At 51.0% G+C, this 23,061-nt stretch overlaps 1 protein-coding gene across 18 annotated transcripts in view; it reads right to left on the bottom strand.

Annotated features, from left to right (window-relative positions):
* Positions 1 to 820: 820 nt before the first annotated feature.
* Positions 821 to 23,061, bottom strand: part of MORC2 (MORC family CW-type zinc finger 2) — a 44,642-nt gene continuing 22,401 nt past the window's right edge. For 2 of the 18 annotated variants that reach the window (XM_055405765.2, XM_055405764.2), the window contains exons 9-30: positions 19,780 to 19,939; positions 19,559 to 19,670; positions 19,048 to 19,173; positions 18,535 to 18,614; positions 17,809 to 17,891; positions 17,232 to 17,317; positions 15,794 to 15,934; positions 15,551 to 15,705; positions 15,338 to 15,466; positions 14,748 to 14,853; positions 14,318 to 14,450; positions 12,980 to 13,054; positions 12,518 to 12,898; positions 11,898 to 12,032; positions 11,503 to 11,557; positions 10,958 to 11,099; positions 10,617 to 10,853; positions 10,433 to 10,526; positions 7,803 to 7,991; positions 7,619 to 7,711; positions 7,067 to 7,120; positions 822 to 6,685 (exon numbers count right to left, since the gene is read on the bottom strand). In XM_055405765.2, coding sequence (XP_055261740.1) covers positions 6,617 to 6,685; positions 7,067 to 7,120; positions 7,619 to 7,711; positions 7,803 to 7,991; positions 10,433 to 10,526; positions 10,617 to 10,853; positions 10,958 to 11,099; positions 11,503 to 11,557; positions 11,898 to 12,032; positions 12,518 to 12,898; positions 12,980 to 13,054; positions 14,318 to 14,450; positions 14,748 to 14,853; positions 15,338 to 15,466; positions 15,551 to 15,705; positions 15,794 to 15,934; positions 17,232 to 17,317; positions 17,809 to 17,891; positions 18,535 to 18,614; positions 19,048 to 19,173; positions 19,559 to 19,670; positions 19,780 to 19,939 — 2,835 coding nt within the window. In that variant the 3' untranslated portion in view covers positions 822 to 6,616. Of the gene's footprint in view, positions 6,686 to 7,066; positions 7,121 to 7,618; positions 7,712 to 7,802; positions 7,992 to 10,432; positions 10,527 to 10,616; positions 10,854 to 10,957; positions 11,100 to 11,502; positions 11,558 to 11,897; positions 12,033 to 12,517; positions 12,899 to 12,979; positions 13,055 to 14,317; positions 14,451 to 14,747; positions 14,854 to 15,337; positions 15,467 to 15,550; positions 15,706 to 15,793; positions 15,935 to 17,231; positions 17,318 to 17,808; positions 17,892 to 18,534; positions 18,615 to 19,047; positions 19,174 to 19,558; positions 19,671 to 19,779; positions 19,940 to 23,061 lie in introns of all 18 variants that reach the window. The other 16 variants (XM_055405770.2, XM_055405780.2, XM_055405766.2 and 13 more) reach the window with 15 other exon arrangements.

A 23,061-nucleotide genomic window follows, 5' to 3' on the forward strand; every position in this document is an offset into this window, starting at 1 on the left:
AATTCTCTTAAACGTGAGAGGAAACCCCAAAACCTTTCAAGAAACACCATAAACCAAGCCGAGCACAGATAAATCCCATGGACAGAGAAGTCTGGCAGGCTACAGTCCACGGGGTCGCAAGAGTCAGTTTGGACACGACTGAACGACTAAACCACCAGCAGAGATAAACCAGCAGAAAAAATAGAAGTTGAGAGCTGAAACTGTGAAACACAAGAAGCCTACAGAAGGCTGGGCCTTCGGGGGAAATTACCTGGAGAAGATGCGTAACAGACGCAGCTTCCCTTGGGTCGTCCATCTTGCAGATGGAAAAGCGCCACACCATTAAGGACACTCATACAAACAAGCTTTCTGTAAGCCAGAAGAGTTGGAAAACAACCCGGGTGAAAGTTTCACCTGTGTCCAGGCTGAATACGCGGACTCCGGCGGGAAAAAAAAAAAACCCTGCTTCTCTGCTTGGATTCCCAACGCCTTCCATGGGCCCTAGGGTGTGGGACCTGCGAGGCCTCAGTCCCACAGCCGGGCTTGATGGCTTCGCCACTGCCCGACACACTGACGCCAGCACATCTGACTCGGGCAAGTCCGGGGGCTCGTGATGTTTCTAAGGCGCATGCGCACGGTGTAGAGCAAATGCTGGTGTCGGCGCCACGCACGCGCCGGGCGTCGGCGCCACGCACGCGCCGGGCGTCGGCGCCACGCACGCGCCGGGCGTCGGCGCCACGCACGCGCCGGGCGTCGGCGCCACGCACGCGCCGGGCGTCGGCGCCACGCACGCGCCGGGCGTCGGCGCCACGCACGCGCCGGGCGTCGGCGCCACGCACGGGCAGTTGCACATCTGCCTCGAGACTAGGAGAGGGTAGCGTTGCGGGGTAGGGGTTGCGTGTGCCGCAACCGTTGGTGGCCTCGGAGAAGGCAGGCTCCTGGATGGGTTTGAGCGTTGAACACCCTAAAAGCCATTGGAGAGAGATGGCCGAGGGCCGGGACCAGGTGAGTTGCAGCCAGTACAAGGGCTCGTGCTGTGTTGTGGTAATTGATGATTTTGCGTGAGGAACTCCTTGACTATCTCCCTGAGTTTGCTCAAACTGTCCATCGAGTCAGTGATGCCATCCAACCATCTCATTCTCTGTCGCCCCCTTCTCTTGCCCTCAATCTTTCCCAGCATTGGGGTCTTTTCCAATGAGTCGGCTCTTCACACCAGGTGGCCAGAGTATTGGAGCTTCAGCTTTAGCATCAGTCCTTTCAATGAATATTCAGGGTTGATTTCCTTTAGGATTGACTGGTTTGATCTCCTTGTTGTCCAAGGGACTCTGAAGAGTCTTTTTTAGCACCACAGTTCAAAAGCATCACTTCTTCGGTGTTTAGCCTTCTTTATGGTCCAACTCTCATATCCTTACGTGACTACTGGAAAAACCATAGCTTTGACTAGATGAACCTTTGTCAGCGAAGTGTTGTCTCTGCTTTTAATATGCTGTCTAGGTTTGTCATAAGCTTTTAGTCCAAAGAACAAGCGTCTTAAGTGATCCTGGAGCCCACGAAAATAAAATCTATCATTGTTTCCACTATTTCTCTGTTTGCCACGAAGTGATGGGACTGGATGCCATGACCTTCATATCTTGAATGTTGTTTTAAGCCAGCTTTTTCAGTCTTCTCTTTCACCCTCATCAAGAGGCTCTTTAGTTCCTCTTTGTGTTCTGCCATTAAACGATATCATCTGCATATCTGAGGTGGTTGATACTTCTGGCAGTCTTGAGTCCTTCCAGCTTGTGATTCTTCCAGCCCAGCATTTCTCATGATGTACTCTGCATAGAAGTTAAATGAGCAGGGTGACAATATACAGCCTAGACGTACTCCTTTCCCAGTTTTGAAGCAGTCTGTTGTTCTGTGTCTGGTTCTAACTGTTGCTTCCTGATCTGCATACAGGTTTCTCAAGAAGCAGGTCAGGTGGTCTGGTATTCCCATCTCTTGAAGAATTTTCCAGTTTGTTGTGATCAACACAGTCAAAGGCTTTAGCTTAGTCAATGAAGTAGTAGATGTTTTCTTACAATTCCCTTGTTTTTTCAGTGATCCAGCGGATGTTGGCAGTTTGATCTCTGGTTCCACTGTTTTCTAAATCCAGCTTGTACGTCTGGAATTTCTAGGTTCACCGTACTACTGAAGCCTAGCTTGAAGTATTTTGAGCATAATCTTGCTAACATGAAATATGAAATTTTTCAGAAATTTGAACGTTCTTTGGCATTGCCCGTCTTTGGGATTGGAATGAAAACTGACCTTTCCAATCCTGTGGCATTGCTGAACTTTCCAAATTTGCTGCCATATTGAGTGCAGCACTTTCACAGCATCATCATTTAGGATTTGAAATAGCTCAGCTGGAATTCCATCACCTCCAGCTTTGTTTGTAGTGATGCTTCCCAGGACCCTCTTGACTTCACACTCCAGAATGTCTGGCTCTAGGTGAGTGATCACACCATTGTGGTTATCTGGGTCCTTAAAACGTTTTGTGTACAGTTCTTCTGTGTATTTATGCCACGTCTTCTTAATTTCTTCTGCTTTTGTTAGGTCCTTGACATTTCTGTCCTTTATTGTGCCATCTTTGCATGAAATGTTCCCTTGGTAGCTCTGATTTTCTTGAAGAGAGCTCTATAGTCTTTCCCATGCTATTGTTTTGCTCTCAGTTAAGGAAGCTTTCTTGTCTCTCCTTGCTGTGAGACCAGTTATTCACCACCTCTGTAGGCCTCTGGATAAATTTTTGGTGAATTCAGCTTAGTAAGTCAGAAAACTTCTACTGCTATTCAACTCTTTTTAGAAAAAAAAAAAAAGGGGAACCCAGAATGGGCAGTGATTTGTCTGACACCTTGTGAACTGAAAGGAAATTTCTGCAGGATCCATCAGTCCTTTTTGGGGCTGAAACTCAGGCTTGCAACATTCTGGCTCATTGCTGAGTGGGCGGTCCCTCACCAAACTCTTTCTCTGTCCAGTCTGTCTTGCTCACATGGAGAGGGTGCCTCCAGCAGTGCTGAGGACAGTCAGAGCCCTGAAGTATGGCACCTGAGAAGGCATATTCTTCTGTAGCTCTGCCTCCCATGGCCAAGCTGCCTGTCCACTTTCGTAGGGAACCAAGAGCAATATGGCCCTTCCAAAGGAAGCCTCAGAGGTTCCATCTGCAAAAAAGGGCAGAACCCTCCAGTGGAATTCTGAGGATGTTTTAGGCATCTTGGCAGCTGTCAACAGGTCCCTTACAGCCTGGTCCATTTGCAGGACAGCCTTTCACTGGGGACGAGTAGCCAGTGGCGGCACTACCCGCTCAGGCCAAACCTGTGTTCTATGTAAAAGGCACAGAAGTTTGAGCTGTATCTGTCTCACACTTGTTGGTCTACAGAGCCTTGAACTCTTGCCCAACACTGCTTGAACCACAGGTCTGAAAGAGTCATGTCTTCACGGGGACCTAGACCCAACAAGAGGAGCCAGAAGGTAGCATCACTCAGACACGCAGGAGAAACAAACATTTCTCTCATCCTGTTAGTAATCCATTGCCTTCCTTTGGTAAACCATGTCAAACCCTTGTCTTCTGGTAATATGGTATTGATGTGGGCTTTTTAATGCTAAATCCATGGGACACTTAGGGGCTGAAAGGGTGGTATAAGGTGGACATTTCCCAGAAAAGTCACCCCTTGTTTTTCATCTTATTTTGGTATTCAGTATCTTAAGTCATGTCCAACTCTTTGTGATGCCATGGACATGACAGGCTTCCCTGTCCTTCACCATCTCCCAGAGTTTACTCAAACTTATGTTCATTGAGTCGGAGATGCCATCCAACCATCTCATCCTCTTCCCCTCTTCCTCCTGCCTTCAATCTTTCCCAGAATCAGGGTCTTTTCTAATGAGTTGACTCTTCCAATCAGGTGGCCAGTTGTTGGAGCTTCAGCTTCAGCATCAATCCTTTCAATGAATATTCAGGGTTGATTTCCTTTAGGATTGACTGGTTTGATCTCCTTGGTTTAAGTCCCTAACCCAAGACTCAGAACTACAGCCTGTCCCAGAAAGAAACACATGATTGATCTCACATAAATTCATTCAGACCAAATAAAAAAGCCATAGGCTTTTCACCTTTCAGATTAAGATGGAAGAGACTGCAGACAGGCAAGGAGGGGGGTGAGGAATACACTGTTGGTGGGGACTGAAATTGTGAAGTCTTTTCTGGAATGCATCTACCTTCTGACACAGACATTTCTCTCTGGAATTCATCCAAATAAACACAGATCTAAGTACACACACACAGATAGTCATCACAGAATTTTCTGTAAACATTAAAAACCTAAGTCTCTAAATGGGACCAGTGAATGATAGTACAGCCCAGACACCGAGATGCTGTGTGGCTGCCAGGATAAAGGAGACCCACGTGAACTCTTCAGAGTCAAGTCCCAAGACCACCTAAGCGAGAAGCAGGCAGGACAGATGTGCGTTTGCTCAGAATGGATCCTCTTTTCAGGGAGAAAGAGCACTGGGGGGCTGGGGGAGGCGAGAGGCTTGCTTTCATGGTCCAGCCGTTTATACTGTTTGAATTTTTATCATGTGCATGTGTCACCTGGAAAAAAACCAAAAACCAAAAGTATTCCTCCCGCTCCATAAAAACAGGTTGCTGCACTCATTCACCTTCTTGCAGCAGACCTTCCAGACCATCCTCTTCTTCCCTAGTTGTTAGACAATTCCAAGCACCTTAGTTACCCAGTTTAGGAGAAGGGGAGTTCCTGCATCTTATCTTCCTGCCCAGAATGGCAACAGCTCTGCCTGGAAGCAGGCTGAATTCAGCACCGCTGTGGTTGGATTTAAACAGCAAAGTAGGAACACCTACAAGTTGAAGCTAAAACATTTACGAAATTCAGTATGTCAGTTTCTGTGGGTGTCAAAGACGGGGAAGACGTAAGACAATGAAGATGGAGATGAGGAAGAACTTGAAGACAGCTTAAAGCCACAGTGGTGGAAAGAATGAAGAGGAGGAAGGTGCTGGGTTTTACTAGAAGAAAACAGACTGAGTTCAGGAGTCTCACCAGTAAAAGTTTATAGTATTGCATTTTGATTACAGGTGTGTAAATAAAAACCTTGAGTATTACCCTCTGGTAAAAATGCAGAATCAGCTTCCATCTAGATTAAAACAAAGTTTGGGGACAAAAATGGATCATATGCTGCCTGTGATGAAGAGAACGAGCTGGACAGGATAGGAACCACCAGCTCAAGAAACCCCAAGACTCTTGGAGAATCTTCCGAGGAAGTCAGGGCCTCCCTGGTATTTCTCCGGAACAGCCCTTGCCCAGGGGTGTGGCTTTGAGAAGTCCCAAGCCCACAGATCATAGGCACTTCTGGCCACGTGCACAAGGGGGTGAAGACCTCAGTTCCCGTGGCCTGCCTCCCTCACCACTGCTTCCCTGACTCTTGCAGTCTACACAGGGCGGCACGTGGCCACTGCTGAGCAGAGGCGGGCAGACGCTGGAAACACACCGAGAGGTCAGAATCGCAGACCACTGGGGCAAGATCATGGTTCTTGTGCCTTCAGAAAACCCAAAGTCCCCAAATAAAGGGGGGTAAGGAGTGAGTTGGGAGAGATCGAACCAGAACTTTTCCAATGGCCATTATAGAAAACTAGGCGACTCTGGCCTTGGTCTTTGACCCTGAGTTGTTTGAGGACCACAGCAATATTAGGCTGTGACTAGGCAGAGGAAGGCATGGCGTGCCCAGGGGCTCAGTGACTCCCTCCTCCCATGTGCCCCAAACCGGAGACCCTGACAGGGCGTAGTGGGGCAAACAGAGCAGGAAGAGCAGCAGCCCTCTCCAGGACCCTGCCACAGCGGCAGACGAGGCCACCAACCAGATCAGCATGGCGCTCCTTCACACACACGATTCCTAAGGGGACTCCTCTGGAACGCAAATGATGTGCTACCCAGGTCAGCAGTCTGACCAGTCAGATCTGTCCACGCCTTAACCTGGACTCAAGTTTTTGTGGCAGGAAACCTCACCATTTTACTGCTACATAAGGAAATGTCCAGCAGGGAGAATTTAGGTGATGGATGGGGAAGCTGAACAGGAGGATCTTTCTTCCCCGAGCTGACTGGACAGTGCCACAGCCAAGACGACCAACCGCTAGGACCACCACTCACCTCCCTGACCTGAGGCAGGAGCCACGAGGAGATCCTGCTGATCGTAGCCCCATGGAGATCCCCTGGATTGGAGCTCCTGGGGGAGCACCAGCCTGGGAAGGGTCCTGTCCCTCCCCCAGCCCTGCCCCTGGAGCCCCTCCAACTTCCAAACGGCACTGGAATTCACCACATCTTGAGGAGCCAGGAGCCAAGAGAAGCAACTCAAGACTTGGCGTCCTGGTTCTGTCCTTTGCCCAAGAGTCACCAAGAAAAATGTATGGTCTCACAGCAGGCACAGCATGTTGTTTCTTTCAAAAAATAAATATTTATAAACTTAGGATGGAAGATTCAAAGAATCAGAGTCTCTTTCCCGCCAAAAGCACAAATATCCCGTGAGTCAAATCAAGGTAAGTCCATCAACCCATAAATGAAACACCACCCTCGGGAGCTCTGCCTTCAGGTGCAGGGAAGCTGATCTCTGGCTCCGGGCCCTAGTCCCCCTTGGTGATCAGGTCCTCGATGTAGGCATCCAGCTCGTCGTCTGTGTTAATGTCTATGTCCTGGAACAGAGCAGGGCAGGGTTAGCAGGGGCTCACAGGGTGGTGGGAGGCCCGCCTCCCCAGCCTTCTTGCAGCCCAGGCCATGCCCTCTACTCTCCCCCTCCACCCTGTCAGGCCATCCTTCTTGATCATCCATCCCCTCCCCGTCCTCACACTCCTGCCCGCCTGCCCCAGCCTCACTCTTAGACTCAACACATCCAACAGCTTGGTACCACCACCCACCCCAGGTTGTTCCCGTCTCAGTACAGGCCCCCCACACACACACCTTCCCTCTACTCAGGGACTCAGACTCGAACAGTCACCGTTGTTTCCTCCCCTCCCCTCAGACACTTCTCTCCCTCACTGGCACTATCCAAGGTTCAGGCCTCCAGAATCTCTCACCCAGATAACTGGGAACCTCCTCAGTGGAGTCCTGGACTCTAACCTCGGCCCCTCCTACAACCAACCAAAGTAAACGTCTTAGGCTGCACACATCTCAGTGCCACACGTCCAGGGACCTCCCACCTGGTACAGGGCCCTGCCATGGGCCCTGCTCTTGCCTCTGCCCACAGCTCACATCCCACCCCAGCACGACTGGTTCTGCCTTTGGCGCAAACACCTCCTCACAGAGGACCCCCTGACCCTCTAGTACAGTGACTCCTGTCACTCTCTCCTGTTTCCCTCATGGCACTTTCCGCCGTCAACAGTCCTGTCCCCTCCCCCTGCTGTGCTATGAGAGCAGGGCCCCTATTGGTCACCAGGGGTCACAGGACAGGGATCCCCAGTTTCCTGCCCAGATGAAGGGCTGAGACCACAGGACATTCCCCACTTGTGGGCTACCCACTCCCATCCAGGCATCATCTGGAAAACCAAGAATGTCTTTGTTTCATGACTCTCAGGTGTCGCAAACCAGGTTGCAGGTCACTGTGTCTAAACAAGGTAAAAGTCTGATACCGTGGGTCTGGCTGGGATGAGGCCCAGGCAGCCGCACCACCTCCAGCCCTCCTGGTCAGGATGCTGTGCCGCCAGGGTTGGAACCACAGATTCCTGTGAGTGGGGAGAAGGGAGCACGAGGTACCCAGGCCCCCTCCCTGAAACACCAGGTGGTCCGCTGCAATGAGAGGGCGGCCTGGCTCACCTCCTGCACCTTTTGCAGGAGTGCCACGATGTTGGTCCTCAGCTTCTGCAGCTTCTCCTCGGTCTCACGCAGCTTTCTCTCAGAGGTGCGCAGGCTCTCCTCAGAAGCCTTGGCCCGCGAGTCGGCGCGGCTCTGGTAGGAATGGCACAGGTTCTGGAGCCCGACTTCATACTGCTTGAAGTACTCTTTCTGTTAGAAGAGAAGCCAGCGGGTAAGTGTATGGGCTCACAAGGGTCCCCAGGGCCCTTCCAGATGGGCACTGTGTCCCCAACTGGCTTGGCACCAGGAAGCTCGGTCTGAATGGATATCAAACCCAGGAGCCAGTGTCTCTGCAGCTCCAGAGAGGAAAGACCTTGAGGCCCACCTCACAGGGCTGCCTCGAGGGTAGAGATGGGATCACACACAGGAAGCACTTGGCAAAGAGCTCTGCAAAATGCAAGTCATGAGTAAACATGAGGGATGATCCTCACCATTCTCCTTGCTAACTTGACAACAGCACTAATGAGCAGTCCACATCCAGGTCACACCCAGCAAGTATGTATCACACTCCGGTCAATAGCAGATACTCCCATGTTTGTGTAGTATATTTACACAGCATAGAACTTTTCACTATCTTCTCCAAGCACCTGAAACTTCCCAGTGGTTGGGGTAGTAATGTTAACTAGCAGCTTCTCTAGACATGAGGTTTTTCAAAGTAGTAGAACACTTGGTTTTGAGTAAAAGTTACATGGTATCTCAATATGAACACCAATTTAGGTATATCTCTCTATGTTTATTTTCAAAGTTATGATTTACTCATGAATCACTAGTGAGAATGGAAAGACCATTTTGATGAACACAAACCTAGAAGCAGCAGTCTGGCTGACCACCGCGGTCTCACCAGCTATAGCATTTGTTTACTGCTGTGAAGACCTATGAGCTGCCTAGCACTGAATGGCTCCTAACTGGTGTTTTTAAAACATGTTAGAACTATTTATTTACGATCTAGAATACTATCCTAGTAAATCAAGATGGCAACAGAGACTTCAAGTTCTGCACAGAAGATAATTTACTTGGCAGCTCAAAATAAATGTTCAAGCAGGTGCCAAGAATATTAAAATTTAACATACAATGTCATGAGCCTAACTATGATTCCTGTATGTTTTTTGTATTTTTTCACTTTTAAGCCATTACAGATTCACGTGCAATTATGTTACTTTTAAAGTACATGCTTGAATCTAGTATTTGCAGGGCGCCTGAGGGTTTCATGGAGCTTTCCCAGCACAATGAGAAGCAGGATGGTCATTCACAAACTGACACAAACACAATGAACATTAGAGTCTTGGTATGTCCCTGACGCGAAAGAATTAAAGTTTGGGAGGAGGGAACAAGATGGCGGAGGAACAGGACGGGGAGACCACTTTCTCCCCCACAAATTCATCAAAAGAACATTTGAACTCTGAGTAAATTCCACAAAACAACTTCTGAGTGCCAGCAGAAGACATCAGGCACCCAGAAAAGCTGCCCATTGTCTTCAATAGCCAGGACATGGAAGCAACCTAGATGTCTATCTGCAGATGAATGGATAAGAAAGCTGTGGTACATATACACAATGGAATATTACTCAGCAATTAAAAAGAATACATCTGAATCAGTTCTAATGAGCTGGATGAAACTGCAGCCTATTATACAGAGTGAAGTAAGCCAGAAAGAAAAACACCAATACAGTATACTAACACATATATATGGAATTTAGAAAGATGGTAACGATAACCCTGTATACAAGACAGCAAAAGAGACAGATGTATAGAACAGTCTTTTGGACTCTGTGGGAGAGGGTGAGGGTGGGATGATTTGGGAGAATGGCATTGAAACATATATATTACCATATGTGAAACGAATCGCCAATCCAGGTTCGATGCATGATACAGGATGCTCGGGGCTGGTGTACTGGGATGAACCAGAGGGAAGGGATGGGGAGGGAGGTGGGAGGGGGGTTCAAGATGGGGAACACAGGTACACCCGGGGCAGATTCATGTCAATGTATGGCAAAACCAATAAAGTAATTATCCTCCAATTAAAATAGATAAATTAAAAATATATATTAAAAAAAAAGTTTGAGTTATTTTAGGCATTTCTCTTAGGAGGCTATTAAGTTGGTGTGTTAGTGGTACCTCCTTTCACAAGTGGGAGCCAAAGGACTATTTCAGGCTCAGACACTCCTGTTGACCATGCTCTGGCCTGGGTCGTGCCCACTGTAGAAATGCCACCGCACCCAGACTCTGCTCTGAATTTGGCAACAGCCTGAAGCCAGCAGCAGCAAAGCTGACAAGAGGATGGCAGGCCCACCCAGCTGGCCTATCAGCGGTCTGCCGCAGGCCCGCAGACGGCGCCTGCTGCCTGAATGAGGGCGAGCCCCCAGGCGGAGCGGTGCCCCGGGAGCCCTGGACTCATCGCCCTGGGAGCAAGTCTTGGCTCTATCACAGCAGACTGTTAACCTCTCTGAGCCTGAGTTTCTTCAACTCCTAGCCTCATTTCCTTTAAGTGGAGTGGAGATAAAACTGCATGCTTTTCTCTCTGACAGACTTCATGGAGCACACAACTGAGAGCTGGCAGTCACAACAAGCACCAAGGTGGGTGGGCAGACTCACCAGAGGAAACGATATCAGCTCATCTGAGTTCATAGCACTCAGCTCCTTCTTAGAGATGGGGAAACTTGGGGGCAGGAAGTACCGTAAACAATTCCTAAACAAGAAGGAGGGTGGGACGGGAAATCAGAATGGCACAGAGTTGGTAGAGAGCCACCACTGGTCCCGGAGCAGGACGATAACACACCGAAGAATCTGGACGAGGAGGTCAATGGTCTCGTGGTTGGTGCTGGGGGCAGTGGTGTCAGGCTCGATGGGGATGCAGTCCGAGGTGGAGGGCTCCGCCATGGCGACAGCTTGCTGGGCCACCAAATCCCCCGCTGTGGCCACCACCTCTTCCCTGCCCTCCTGATGTGTGTCCGGGCTCTGATACTCTGGGGACGGGGGTTTCATCAACCGCACGTCCTCGCTGCCTTTCTCCACCCTAGGGAGAAGCCAGTGTTTGTCACACGTGTTCCAGGCTCCCAGATGGGCTGCCTGCCCCTGCCCTGGCCAACTGTCAACCCATCTTCCTGGAAGGGGTGTTACCAGCGGTCTCTTGGTGTTGTGTCCGTGGGCACATAGTCAAATTTCACCTTCCACCGCACTGCATTCTTGCCCACCTCCACAGCTGTGACACGGCCTGTGTACCACTCCCTATTCACACGCACCTCCACGTGCAGCCCTTTATCTGTGAGTGGGAGCAGGGCTGGAGTCAGAAAACTGGATGGACCAGAGCCGCCCCCAGCCAGGGCCACCCACATTCACAGGGACAAGAATCCCTAGAAGCTTGATCCCACTACGCCAGGGACATGGAGCCCAGCCACCCTGGCCTCCTTCCCCTCCACCCTTCACGAGGGTGCCACAGAGCAGCAGCATGAGTGATGGCCAGAGGTGAACACCAAGAAACTGATGCTAAAAATAAACATGAGGGTGTGCTATCCTCAGAATGCTTCTCCGAATTAACACTTGAAACCACTGTTGGATGAGAGCCCAGAGCCAACAAAGCCTCCAAGAGCCTTCACAATGAGGTGCCGCTGACCAAGGGACCCTTTCCCACAGGCCCAGAGGCTCCAGGCACCTCCTAAACTTACCTTTCTGAGCGCTCTTGAGGTCAGCTGAGTCCTCTTCCCCAGAGCTGTCTGAGAGCTGCAAGGACAGTCTGTTAGAGACACCGCCAGTGCCCCTGCAGAGCAGACCATCCACCCGGGTCACCTCTTGACACCTCAGGCTGCCTTTTAAATGCCCAAGCTTCATGGGGAGCCACTCGCTCAACCACTATCTCAGTATCTACACACCTGCCTCCAAAAACCTTGAACAACAGAGCAGGCAAGGGGCAGAGTGGCACAGATCTGCGTGGCTGTCAGCTCAGGCCTGTGAGCAGAGGCACGGTCCGTCTCCAGACCCTCCCAGGCACTGTGCTGCTAGTTGGCTTGTGTCAGACTGCAGGGGTGGGTATAGACTGGGGGCCAGGAGGCTGAGGACCTACCTCATTCAAGTCCTTCTTTTCCTCCTTCACAGCAAACTTGCCCCGCTTGGACCTCTCCTTCCTCTTCTCGGCCTCTTCCTCTGCTTCTTCCTCATCAGAGACCTCGAGGCTGCGCTTCCGACCGGGAGTGGCCTGCTGCAAGAGCAGCAGGAACGTGAGGGACTCTTTCAGCCCCTCGGGTGCTGGAAGAGCCCATGTGGCCTAAAGGAGCCGTTCAGCGGGGCCTGTGGGTCTCTGTGCCCACCAGGGCTGGGCACCCAACACAATGAGGGACATGGCAACCCACAGGCCCAACACCCACGAGGACCTCTGCTCCGAGCTGTCGCCGCAGGGGCCTTGGTTCACACCTCACTAAGCCACACCCACCATTGCCGTCACCAAGCTGCACCCTCTGCCCACAGCAGGAGAAGCCAGCGGAGGTGACTCGAGTCTGGGGTACCAAACCGTGGAGGGGTACCAGAGAACCTCCTGGACAGGGTACCAACAAGCTCTGTGCCCCCAACAGAGTGCCTCGCATCCCTCTCCTTTGCAGGGGCAGCAGGGAAGCAGGATTTCCACCAACACTGCCCCTCCATCCCTGTACCACTGTGGGCGGCACTGGGGGAGCAGCAGCAGCTCACCAGGGGGAGTTTGGTGGGCAGCTCTGGCTTCTTGACCACTGGAGTCTTCAGAGCTCGGGGGGAAGGGACCTCCCGAGGGCTCCTGGAGTTGGGCTGGGGAGATGGTGATGGCGGCTGTACCGGCGGGGTGGGCCGGGACGCAGGCCTGACCAGAGTGTTGGCAGGCTTCCGGGGTGCCTCGGGAGGCTGGAGTAGCCGGGAAGTGCTGGCCTCCTCCCGGGCAGCCGAGGCAGCAGGTTTTGGGGCACTACTGATGACAGGAGCCTTTCTGGGCTGGCTGGCTGGCCTGGAAGCTTGAAGGGAAGGGGGTCTGCTCGGGGCATTCTTGATCACAGCGGGTAAAGGAGGCGACCGAGGACGCTGAGGTCTACGTGCAGGTTCCTGAAAGAGGCTCAGAGAGAGTGAGAATACCAATCCCAGCATGAGACGCCCAAGAAGAGCCCCGCCACCCCAGGGCTTCACCTCCGAGGAAGGTCTGGCGGTCACTTCCAAGGGCAGTTTCTTCAGGTCAGCCTGGGAGCGAATGGGTGTGGTTTTCTGCAGGGTAAACAGGATGAGAAGGTTGTTTGTCTGGTGCTTGGAAGTCAACTCTTTCTGGAGCCCCCTCTATCTGAGACAGTGGGCAAATAAAGACCATCTGGACCACAGTCCTACTATTACAAGCCTCCCATTCTCACTGAGAAGACAGAAACTCACAGTAAACCACCAGCAAATTACAGGATTCTACATGATTATTCCAGCAATCAAGAGACTGGGGAAAAGTATCAATGGACTAAATTCCTACAAAATAAGTAAAAAAAAATGGGAGATCCCTGATGGACAAAGCCAGAAAGGACCCATGGGATTCGACAGACGGAGGGACACAGACAATACGACAGCACCTACCTGACCAGAAGCCAGAAAAGAAAACGCTTTTGTAATAAACATGATAAAAGGTTGAGGTCACATACGTATCTTAAAAAACCCTGACTAATCAATTAAGGAAGAAACAATAAGCAGTTTTTAAAAGAAAAATATGAAAAAATGGTTCAATTTTAGAAATATGAAATTCAAATTATAAGATGTGTATCTTTTTTCAAATTTTCAAAAACATTTAAAAAGTACTTGTATTAAAAAAAATAACCTAAGATATAATACATCTTCTGGAAGATAACTTGGGAATAAACAAGTTCACAGAATTTTTAAAATCCTTTTACTCTTTCAAATTCACTTCTGGAAAACTATCCTAAAAAAATAATTAGGCATTAAAAAAAAAAGTATGTCTATGTGATTTGACACAAAAGTCATGATCTCCATATTTTTAATAAAAAATACATGTATTTATGCTGCTGCTGCTGCTGCTAGTCACTTCAGTCGTGTCCGACTCTGTGTGACCCCATAGACGGAAGCCCACCAGGCTCCCCCGTCCCTGGGATTCTCCAAGCAAGAACACTGGAGTGGGTTGCCATTTCCTTCTCCAATGTGTGAAAGTGGAAAGTGAAAGTGAACTCGCTCAGTCGTGTCCGACCCTTAGCGACCCCACGGACTGCAGCCCACCAGGTTCCTCCATCCATGGGATTTTCTAGGCAACAGTACTGGAGTGGCTTGCCATTGCCTTCTCCGTGTATTTATGCTAGTGGTCATAAAAAGCTGGATATGAAGTTAATGGTTACCTCTAAAATAGAATATTTAAGAATAATCAAGGCATCGGAGAAGGGGGTGTTGGGAAGCTCGGGCAGTGCTTATGGGTTCAAAAGCAGAGTGAGGCTGAGCCTGAGGGAACACAGACGCTCCTGAAGGCCTGCCCGTCTGCCCACTCACTTGCAGGGCCTCGAGCTTCTCCTGCTGCTGGCGAATCTTTTCTGTCAGCTGCTTCTGCTTCTCTTCCTGTGTCTTCAGGTCCTTTTTCAATGTCCCCAAGGGAAACTTCTGCTTCTGCTCTGAAGCCTCACACCTGTGGAGAGAAAGTGCTAGAGCAGGCATGGCAAGACAGTTCCAGGTAGGGCAGGGTCCCTCCTCCTCAGTCAGCCCGTGCTTTTTCTCATCAGAGCAACCTCAGACCTCCCAAACGCACAGAATTAATACTCACTGCAGGACTTGCTTCTCTTTCTATTTCCAGGCACTTAGTATGCACGGCAAGACAGAGATGTAAGGATAGAACAGTGACCTCAAGAAGCACAGTGCAAGGGTGGAGAAAGCTCGGGCGGTGCGGGGGGATGCCCACAAACTCCTTGTTAGAAAAAGCGCTCACCGGTCCTGCTCAGGATCAGGGTTCATGGAGCAAACCCAAGTGTCAGGGTAATCTCTCTCCACAGAGTTCAGCTGAAAGGGGAGTGTCCGCCACTTCAGACACAGATCTGTGACACAAAGAAACACCCCCAAGCGTTGGCCACGCCCACCAGTAACGGTCAGGCTCCTCCCAGCCAGGCCCGAGGCAGAGGTGCCCCTGACTGTCCACGCAAAGATCCACAGCCTGGCTCCATCTCTGCCTCCCTAATAGAACAGTCGCTCTTCCCAGTGGCAGTGACTCCAGCAAGGATGGAAACCTTACTCATAAGCCTCAGCAGCCCCGGCCTCTCGCCCTCCTAGCAGGACCGTGGCTCAGTCATCACTCACACTGCTACCCATGTGGGGCCAAACTGGGTTAGATGACCTCCTGCCTCATTCAGGAGGGGCACACGGGCACGGCACAGTCCCAAGACTGAGTTCCCAGGGCCATCGCCAGACAGACTGGCATATCCAGGGAGACAAAAGTCCCTGAATGTCGGCGCAGTGCGGAGACCAGCACGGGACCACGATGGAAAGGAGCTGGGAAGAGGTGCTGCGTGACACCCAACTCACCACACTGGATGGTGGTTGGGATCTCCATGGATCGCCGCCGTTTGTAGCGCAGCTCACTGGATGGGGGCTGATTCCAGTTGGCAGAGAGGTAGCCAAACTCATCCCAGAACTTGATGATTCCCCTCTGGGCTGGAAGGCAAACACCCGCGTGTCAAGTGAGGAGTCAGGCCCTCAGACGGGGCAGCCCCCGGCTGGCAGGGAGCGCGGCGCTACCGATGGCGATGTCCTTCCAGTACTGGGCCAGGTGGTCCCCCATGGCCCGCAGCAGGTGCCGGTACTCCTTGGCGTCCGCAAAGTCCTGCTTGTTGTGCGTGGGCTCCAGGACCAGGTAGGGCACGTCGACGACCCCAACAACCCCACCGCACGCCCTGCAGGAGACGGAGGGGGACGCCGGTCAGCCACCGACCAAAGCCCCCCACCACCTGCCCACGCTGAGCCCTCCCCGGCAGCACTCACATGCCGCCTTCCAGCTGCGGGCCCACTTTCTCATACATCTTGATCAGGCGGCTGCAGTTGTAGATGAACATTCCATCCAGGTCCCGGTGTTCGATGTTGACCCCGAAAACAAAGTTCAGTTCCTTCGGTTCTTTAAGTGCTCTAAGAAGGCGAAAGATAAATTCAAGCAGATCAACCCCTTAACACACATCACAGTGTTTACAATTAAGGTGAAACTTGAAACACTTAGAAGTTTTGTCTTTGCATTCAATATGCAACCTGTTAAGACTCAGTAAGGATACTCACTGTGCGGTCACTCTTAGTTCCCCCCAATTAAAAGCAAATGACTTTGGCTTTTGGTATCAAACAGGAATGGATTTAAGAACAAAGAGGATTCTGTGAAGCTGCTGCAAATCTCTACAAAGATAGCTGTACTTTGGAATAAATACAAGGTAATCTGCAGACAGTAGAGAATCCGCCTGCAATGTAGGAGACTCGGGTTCGATCCCTGGGTTGGGAAGATTCCCTGGAGAAGGGAATGGCAACCCACTCCAGTTTTCTTGCCTGGAGAATTCCATGGACAGAGGAGCCTGGTGAGCTACAGTTCACGGGATCACAGAGAGTCAGACACAACTGAGCAACTAACATTTTCACTACAATCTGCATAAACACTCCACCAATGTGACAGTGATTAATTTTAAAAAGACAAAAATTCACAAGAACAATGAACATGTGAGAGAATAAACATCTACCATGGGATATTAACAAAATCATGGAAACTGAAAAGCAGATGGACAACCAGTGGAGACTCCCAAGACAGAAACTGGACACCCAGGCCTGTGGTGAGGAGGTCGAGAAGCACGCAGGACTCACACCCGGAGCCTGCAGAGGCTTCAGACGCACAGGCAGACACGGAGATCGCATGATGAGCACGACAAATACCCAGTTTAGATGAAAAGGAACAAACTCAACCTATAGCATTATTCTATATCTGCAACCAGGAATAAAAATGAAGAGTCTGTATTACCAAGTGGGAGACGTATAAGGAAGTCTACAATTGTTTTTCTTACACGTTCTATATTTTACAAGTTGTACATGATGAGCACTTTATCCATCCTTTCAATAAAAGCAAAAAGTAGAAAGGAAAGGAAGAGTGAAAGGGCAGGGAAGGTGGGTAGAGAGCAGAGGTGAGAGAGGCAGTGGGGAGGGAGGCGAGACAGCACCCATGAGGACAGGCTGCTCCACCCAAGGTGCTGGCTCTGCCCGCCGAGTCCCAGCTCAGGAGGGAACTGAGCCAGGAACCCCTCCTGGGAATCACAGCATTAAAGGCATTCTCAAAGGGACCATGTGTGACAGAAGGAAACCTAGCAGGGTGGGGAGGGAGTCCTCAAGCTCTTTTGTCAATCATCCACACAAAAGTACATGGTTCTACAAGACCTGCGCGCAGCCGGGTGCTCACCGCTGCTTGGCCTCCTTGATCCGCTTCTTGACGTCGGCCTCCCTGCGCAGAGTAATGGCCGTGTTCTGGACCTGCCGCAGCATCACCTGGAGACACACGCCAGCACCAGATAAGGGGAGGAAGGCCTCTGGGCCACAGCTGGCAATGTCACAACAACAGGCCTGAACTTCTCACTGTGAATCATATGGACGCCAAGACCAGACCTGGAAATTTAGCTCCTTTCTGCAGAAAAGGGCCCTCACTAGGGACAAGTTCAAAAGCTGTGCTTCATGTGACCAGACTTGCTGACATTAAGGAAACAACCCCAACCAAAGCCATAGTCTACGGAGGTGCGCACGGCAGAGGAGGGGCAGAGACCTGCTTCACCATTACTACCGTGTGTGACCTGGGTGATTGACCCTCGGCCAGTTCCCTCTATGAACTGAGGATACTGTAACAGTGTCATCCTCATGTGGTGAGGCGCCATGAGTGTGCGAGAGTGACTACAGAAACATCAACATATCCCATTGTACAGCTTGAGCGTAAGGGGTCGCTATTGGCAAGACATGGAGCCAGGTCAGCAACGCTGGAGTCTCACCCTGGAGTCCCGCGTGAGGTCTCCACCCAGGCGCACTTCCAGTGTTCGAGCTTTGCTCTCTGCCTCCCGTGCCTTCTCTTCAGCTGAAACCCAGAAGAAACCATGGTAAGAACACAAAAGGTCAAAACTCTTAGTCAATTCCCCCTTAGTGTACAGTCCCCATGGGACGAGATGTTCGACACTGTCCGGGAACACGGGAGCACCAGAGCGCAGACTTGCTTGGAAAGTCAAGGAGGCTGAGAGGAAAACAGGCACGTTTTCCCAACTCTGCAAACAAATCAGACAAATAAAAAACTGCCTGAGGCAACAAAAATTAAACCCTCAGTAGGAGCTGGAAGTTACTAACGTCCTCAGCAAATCACTCACTGCAAGCAGCCAAGATGCTGTGCCGGCATGAGAGACCTTGAGATTTTTGCCCTTGAGTCAAGAAAACCAATTTCATGAGTATCTGTGCCAGAGGCCAGTGTGGGATTCTTCACTTTGGGCAGATGAGCTGAGGAGTTAGTGCTGCTTAAGGTAAGTGCCTATAAATGGGTGAAGGAGTAGCCTGGGGAGAAAAACTGCTGAGGCGACTGGAACGTGGAGGGAGAGTGCAAGAGGAACCAGAGCAGAGGTTCAGGACAGCCCACCTCTCGGTGCTGGATGGAGCTTTTGCCTGGATCCTGCTTTTACCACAAGTAAGTCCCCAGAAAACCCCGCCAACCCTCCTGCCCAGGGGTTCATTACCAATCCTCGCCACGTGCTCAGCTTTCTTCACCTCCTGCTCCGCGCGGGTCTTGAACCGGCTTGATGTGTACTTGTACATCCTGGGGGAGAGGTGGGTAACCTCAGGGCCTGAGTACCAGGGACTCAGGGCAGCAAGTGTCCTGGCCGCCCACCCCATAAGTCAAAGCCAGGTTTCTTTTAGGAAAAACACTCAATTCCCTACTCCACTTGCCCTCTGCCTCCTGCTCCATCTCTGAAAAGCAACCTCCCTGTACTCACTGAGATAGCCCCCTGTGCCCAGCTGAGCACCCTCAATCTCAGAAGGCACACTCAGCGAGCCTCCCCAGCCACCTCCATCCCTCCCCTCAGGGCCCAACAAGTTTGTCCGCAGTATCGAAGGCAGTTTAAAGGCCCAAATGCAGTCAACACCCTCAGCCACTCATCCACCACAACTCCAACAACGCCCCAAAGACCCTCAGTCAGGCCCTGTCCTAGGCCCGGGGAAACAGTAGGCCTGGGTGGGCAGGCCCCTACCTGGGCTTGTACAGGCAGCAGGAGAGCCTCTTGGTCTGCACCTTGTGCCCATGGATGAAGATCCGCATCCGGGGATCAATGTAGAGCACAGCAGCGTAGGCACGGAAGGAGCGGCGCTCTGGCTTCCTGGAGGTGCAAGAATAGAGCGTCTGTCTCTGCCCCACCCCCAGGCCACTCCAGGCCCAGCTGGACAGCCTCTCACCTTTCCTCTTCCCACCTCAGCTTCTCGTGCTGCCGAGGGGTGCTTTCCCTGTGTGGGCATGTGCCCACCACGTCCCCACCATAGACTCGGCAATTCCTCGCCCCTCTAGGCCTCTAGGCCTTAAGGAGTTGGGGCAAGGATCTGGATTAGCGGAGGACCCACTGTCATCCCATTTATCCCTTCTGCCTCATGGCAGGAAGACATGGCATTCTCAGCTTTATCAGCTCTAAAGCTGGGGAATTCAGGGCACACGCTCACCCCCACCCCGTCAGGTCACCTCCCTTTTCCTCACTCCCCAGCCACACTCACGTGCCCTCTGGCGAAGTCTCTGCCATCTGGATATCCCTTGGATTTGAGATTATGTCTAGCTCTGGCTCTCCGTTATCCATGAGTTTGAGGTTGAAGATGATTACCAGCGTTCCTAGGAAATAGAAATCCTATGGTTCTGCCAGGCAACCCCAGCCAACCCCACACCACTCAGGGCTCTGGAGTGCTCCGATGCTAAAGCTGCAGGTGCAAAGCTTCCTTACCGCTGTCCCCAGGAATCTTCATGAACTGAGCCATCACCTCCTCTTCATTGCGGAAGGGAGAATATTTGTAGATGAGTTCTGTCTCGATAGCAAACTTCTCCACGTTGTCTGTGACAGGTTCCCGGGTCTGAGCGTTCCAAGTGGGCAACGGGACTATAACCTTTGGAGTAAGCACAGCAGATGCTTTGAAGGAAGCCCCAGAACAGCCTTCCCCCCAAATATGAATCCATCTTGCCCTTCCCCACAGTAGCGCCACAGAGTCCCCAGCCAGGTAACAGAGGCTCTAGCTTCTGCCCCTTCCCAAGGCTCAGCCTCAGTTGGTAGGTCCTCTGGGTACATACGCTAGCTGATGGCCCAGGGGTCTCTGCATGAGCAGTTCCCTGCTTGGGATGTCCTTGGTCACTCCCCTAGTTTGGTAGTAATTTGACTTTTTCCCCTAAGCAAAATATATTTCCAACTATCTAGTGAAACTCCAATACTATGGCCACTTAATGCGAAGAACTGACTCATGTGAAAAGACCCTGATGCTGGGAAAGACTGAAGGCAGGAGGAGAAGGGGACAACAGAGGATAAGATGGTTAGATGGCATCACCAACTCAATGGACATGTGTTTGAGTAAATTCTGGGAGTTGGTGATGGGAGGCCTGGCATGCTGCAGTCCATGGGGTTGCAGAGTCGGACATGACTGAGCGACTGAACTGAAGTGAATCCGAAGGTACACACTGACATAACTTAGAACTCAGCAACTCTACCCCAGTTATCTGCCGTAGGAGAAATTCCTGTATATACTTACCGACATGTGTAAGAAAAACAGAAATAACTATGGAATGGATAAGCTAAACTATAGCGTAGTCATAGAACGGAATTGTGGGCAGTGATGAAAATGAACCACCTACAGCGACTAGCATCAACAGGGACGGATCTCACAAACACAATGATACACGACAGCAGCAGAACACGGAATCAAAAACAAACCCGAGGGAGGGAGGTCCGGGAGGGAGGGGACATGGCTGTACCTATGGCTGATTCTTGTTGATGTTGTGACAGAAAACCACAAAACTCTGTAAAGCAATTATCCTTCTGTTAAAAAATTAAAAGAAAAAACCCTACAGTATGGGTCCATTTATATACAATTCATAACTAGGAAACTAAACTACTATTCAAGAATGCATACACAGGTGACAAAATTATAAAACGGAACGATCATCACCGAAGCAGCTTCTTCAGAGGTGCAGTAAGGAGTGTGGAGGGCGAGGGGCGCACAGGGGCCTCCAGCCTCAGTCTGTGGTGGCACTAGGTGAGCGCCTGCTTCATGATTTACAGGCTCATCGCTGCTGCACAGCACAGAGACTCAGTTACAGACCAGTTACACATACCCAGATTTTAACACGCTCTGTCATATGTATGAAATTCAATCTCACGTCTAAGTAATCTAAAAAATCCTACTCTTGTCAATTATACCTCAATAAAGCTAGGGGGGAAAAAGTCCTACTCATTCTTCAAAAACCCTACAGCAAATGCCACTTCTCCAGAGGCATCAATTGCACCTCCCGCAGCTGCTGGGGAGCCCTGTGGCCTGGGATTCCCTCTCCACAGCAAACCAGTTCAGGCACCCGAGCAGGGTCAAAACTGATGCCCACCCTGTGGAGAAGGGGACTCTGTGTCTTAGCAAGCTCTGCAGTGATAAACTGTTAAAGAGTTCTGAGGCACTTCACTGGTTTCTAAGAACCAACCCTGGGGCTGGTTTGGACACATTCCTACCCAGTTGAAAATGATCTTATTTTAAAATCTTGGCTGAGTTCACACTAGAGTACAATCCAAAACAGTGACCTTCTAGCACCAAGTAAGGAAAAAATTTCAACCTAGCTTTTTTGCCAGGGGAATTGAGCTCCATCTGTGTTCTGTGAATCTGTGCCTCTCTCCACACCGCCATCCTTCTCGGCATTCCCAGGTGACAACCACATCACTTTAACCTGTGGGCACTTAACCACTTTTGGCATCACCTGCCAGGGGAACACAGCTCCTTTTCTTTCAACGTCACCACTCGCTTGGTTTCCCCTGCAAACCAGGACCTCAGCCGTCTACGACCCCTCCTCCTTCCCGTTTCCCCTCTCCAACTGACTGACCACCAAATTTGAGGCCCCAAGAGATGATGACCACTCCTATTTATCTCACCTCCTGCTGGAGTCCCGCCAAGCTACAGACAGCCACGGCCTCTCAACACCAGTACCCTAATCTTTCCAATCCAGCCACCAAACAGCCAAACTGATCTTTCCAAAGAGAGTCTGACACTGCTTAGATTCCCTTCAGTGGCTGCTTTTAATAAAGTCTCATACACTTCCCAAGGCCTGGGGGTCAAGTCCAACTTGCCCTCCCTGTTCTCCAGAGGCATCTGCCAAGTCCGTTCCCACAGCCCCCACCCACTCTCAGGCCCTGGACCACTTCTGCTGACGTGCACCCCTCCTCCTGCCACCCTCAGTCATTCAGGAAAAGACCCAAGGAGCCCAGCAGGGGCTGCATCCTCCAGCTCCTCCTTCCCAAGAATGCTCTCCTGCTGTGGCACTTGATTCACTGAAAAGGCAAACACATCCTTTGGCTTACCAAGTAAATACACACATGCTCATCTACTGAGATTTAGCCTCACATCTAAACAAGGCCAGTGCCCGTCTAAGCACAGTCAGCCAACACAGATGAGATCCACTGAAACGGACCGAATCCACTTGCTTACACGACAGACATGTTCTCTGCAGACCCTCTTGGCCCCCTTTCTCAACTTCTCGCCTCCATTTCTCACAGCAAAGGCGGTTAGAGTCCAGCCTGAGTCTGGGCAGGCCAAGGCATTCCATGATCCTCCCGTGGGCGGGTATGGACCTCACCAGACCAGCTCTGCAGATATCTGAGCCACCAGGCCCCAAATCAGCTGGGTAACTTACGTTTAAGTACCAAAACGTTTCAAAATCAGAATATTCTAGAGTCATTAGGCCTTCCTTCTAGCGTAACAATAATCAGCTGGGGCTGAGTGTCAGCTGCCACTTACCAAAGAACTTACACTAAGTTCCCATGTGTTCACCTGCTTCACTACCCACCCAGGCCCCTGTGGGTAATCAGACTTGCAGCCTCTGATACCAACGGTGAACAGAAAATGCACTCAGGGCACATGCCACAATATCACCATCACACGGGAAAGACAGCACTCTTCCTGTTATTATCACCAGCTGTGTTCTCCACCCGTAGTGGGGGAAGCCCCAAACACTCCCCCTGATGAAACAGCTCTCTGGAGGG

This window comes from Moschus berezovskii, chromosome 19 (genome assembly GCF_049115385.1).
Source record: "Moschus berezovskii isolate FMDL1 chromosome 19, NW_MosBer_1.0, whole genome shotgun sequence".
Classification (NCBI taxonomy): Eukaryota; Metazoa; Chordata; class Mammalia; order Artiodactyla; family Moschidae; genus Moschus; species Moschus berezovskii.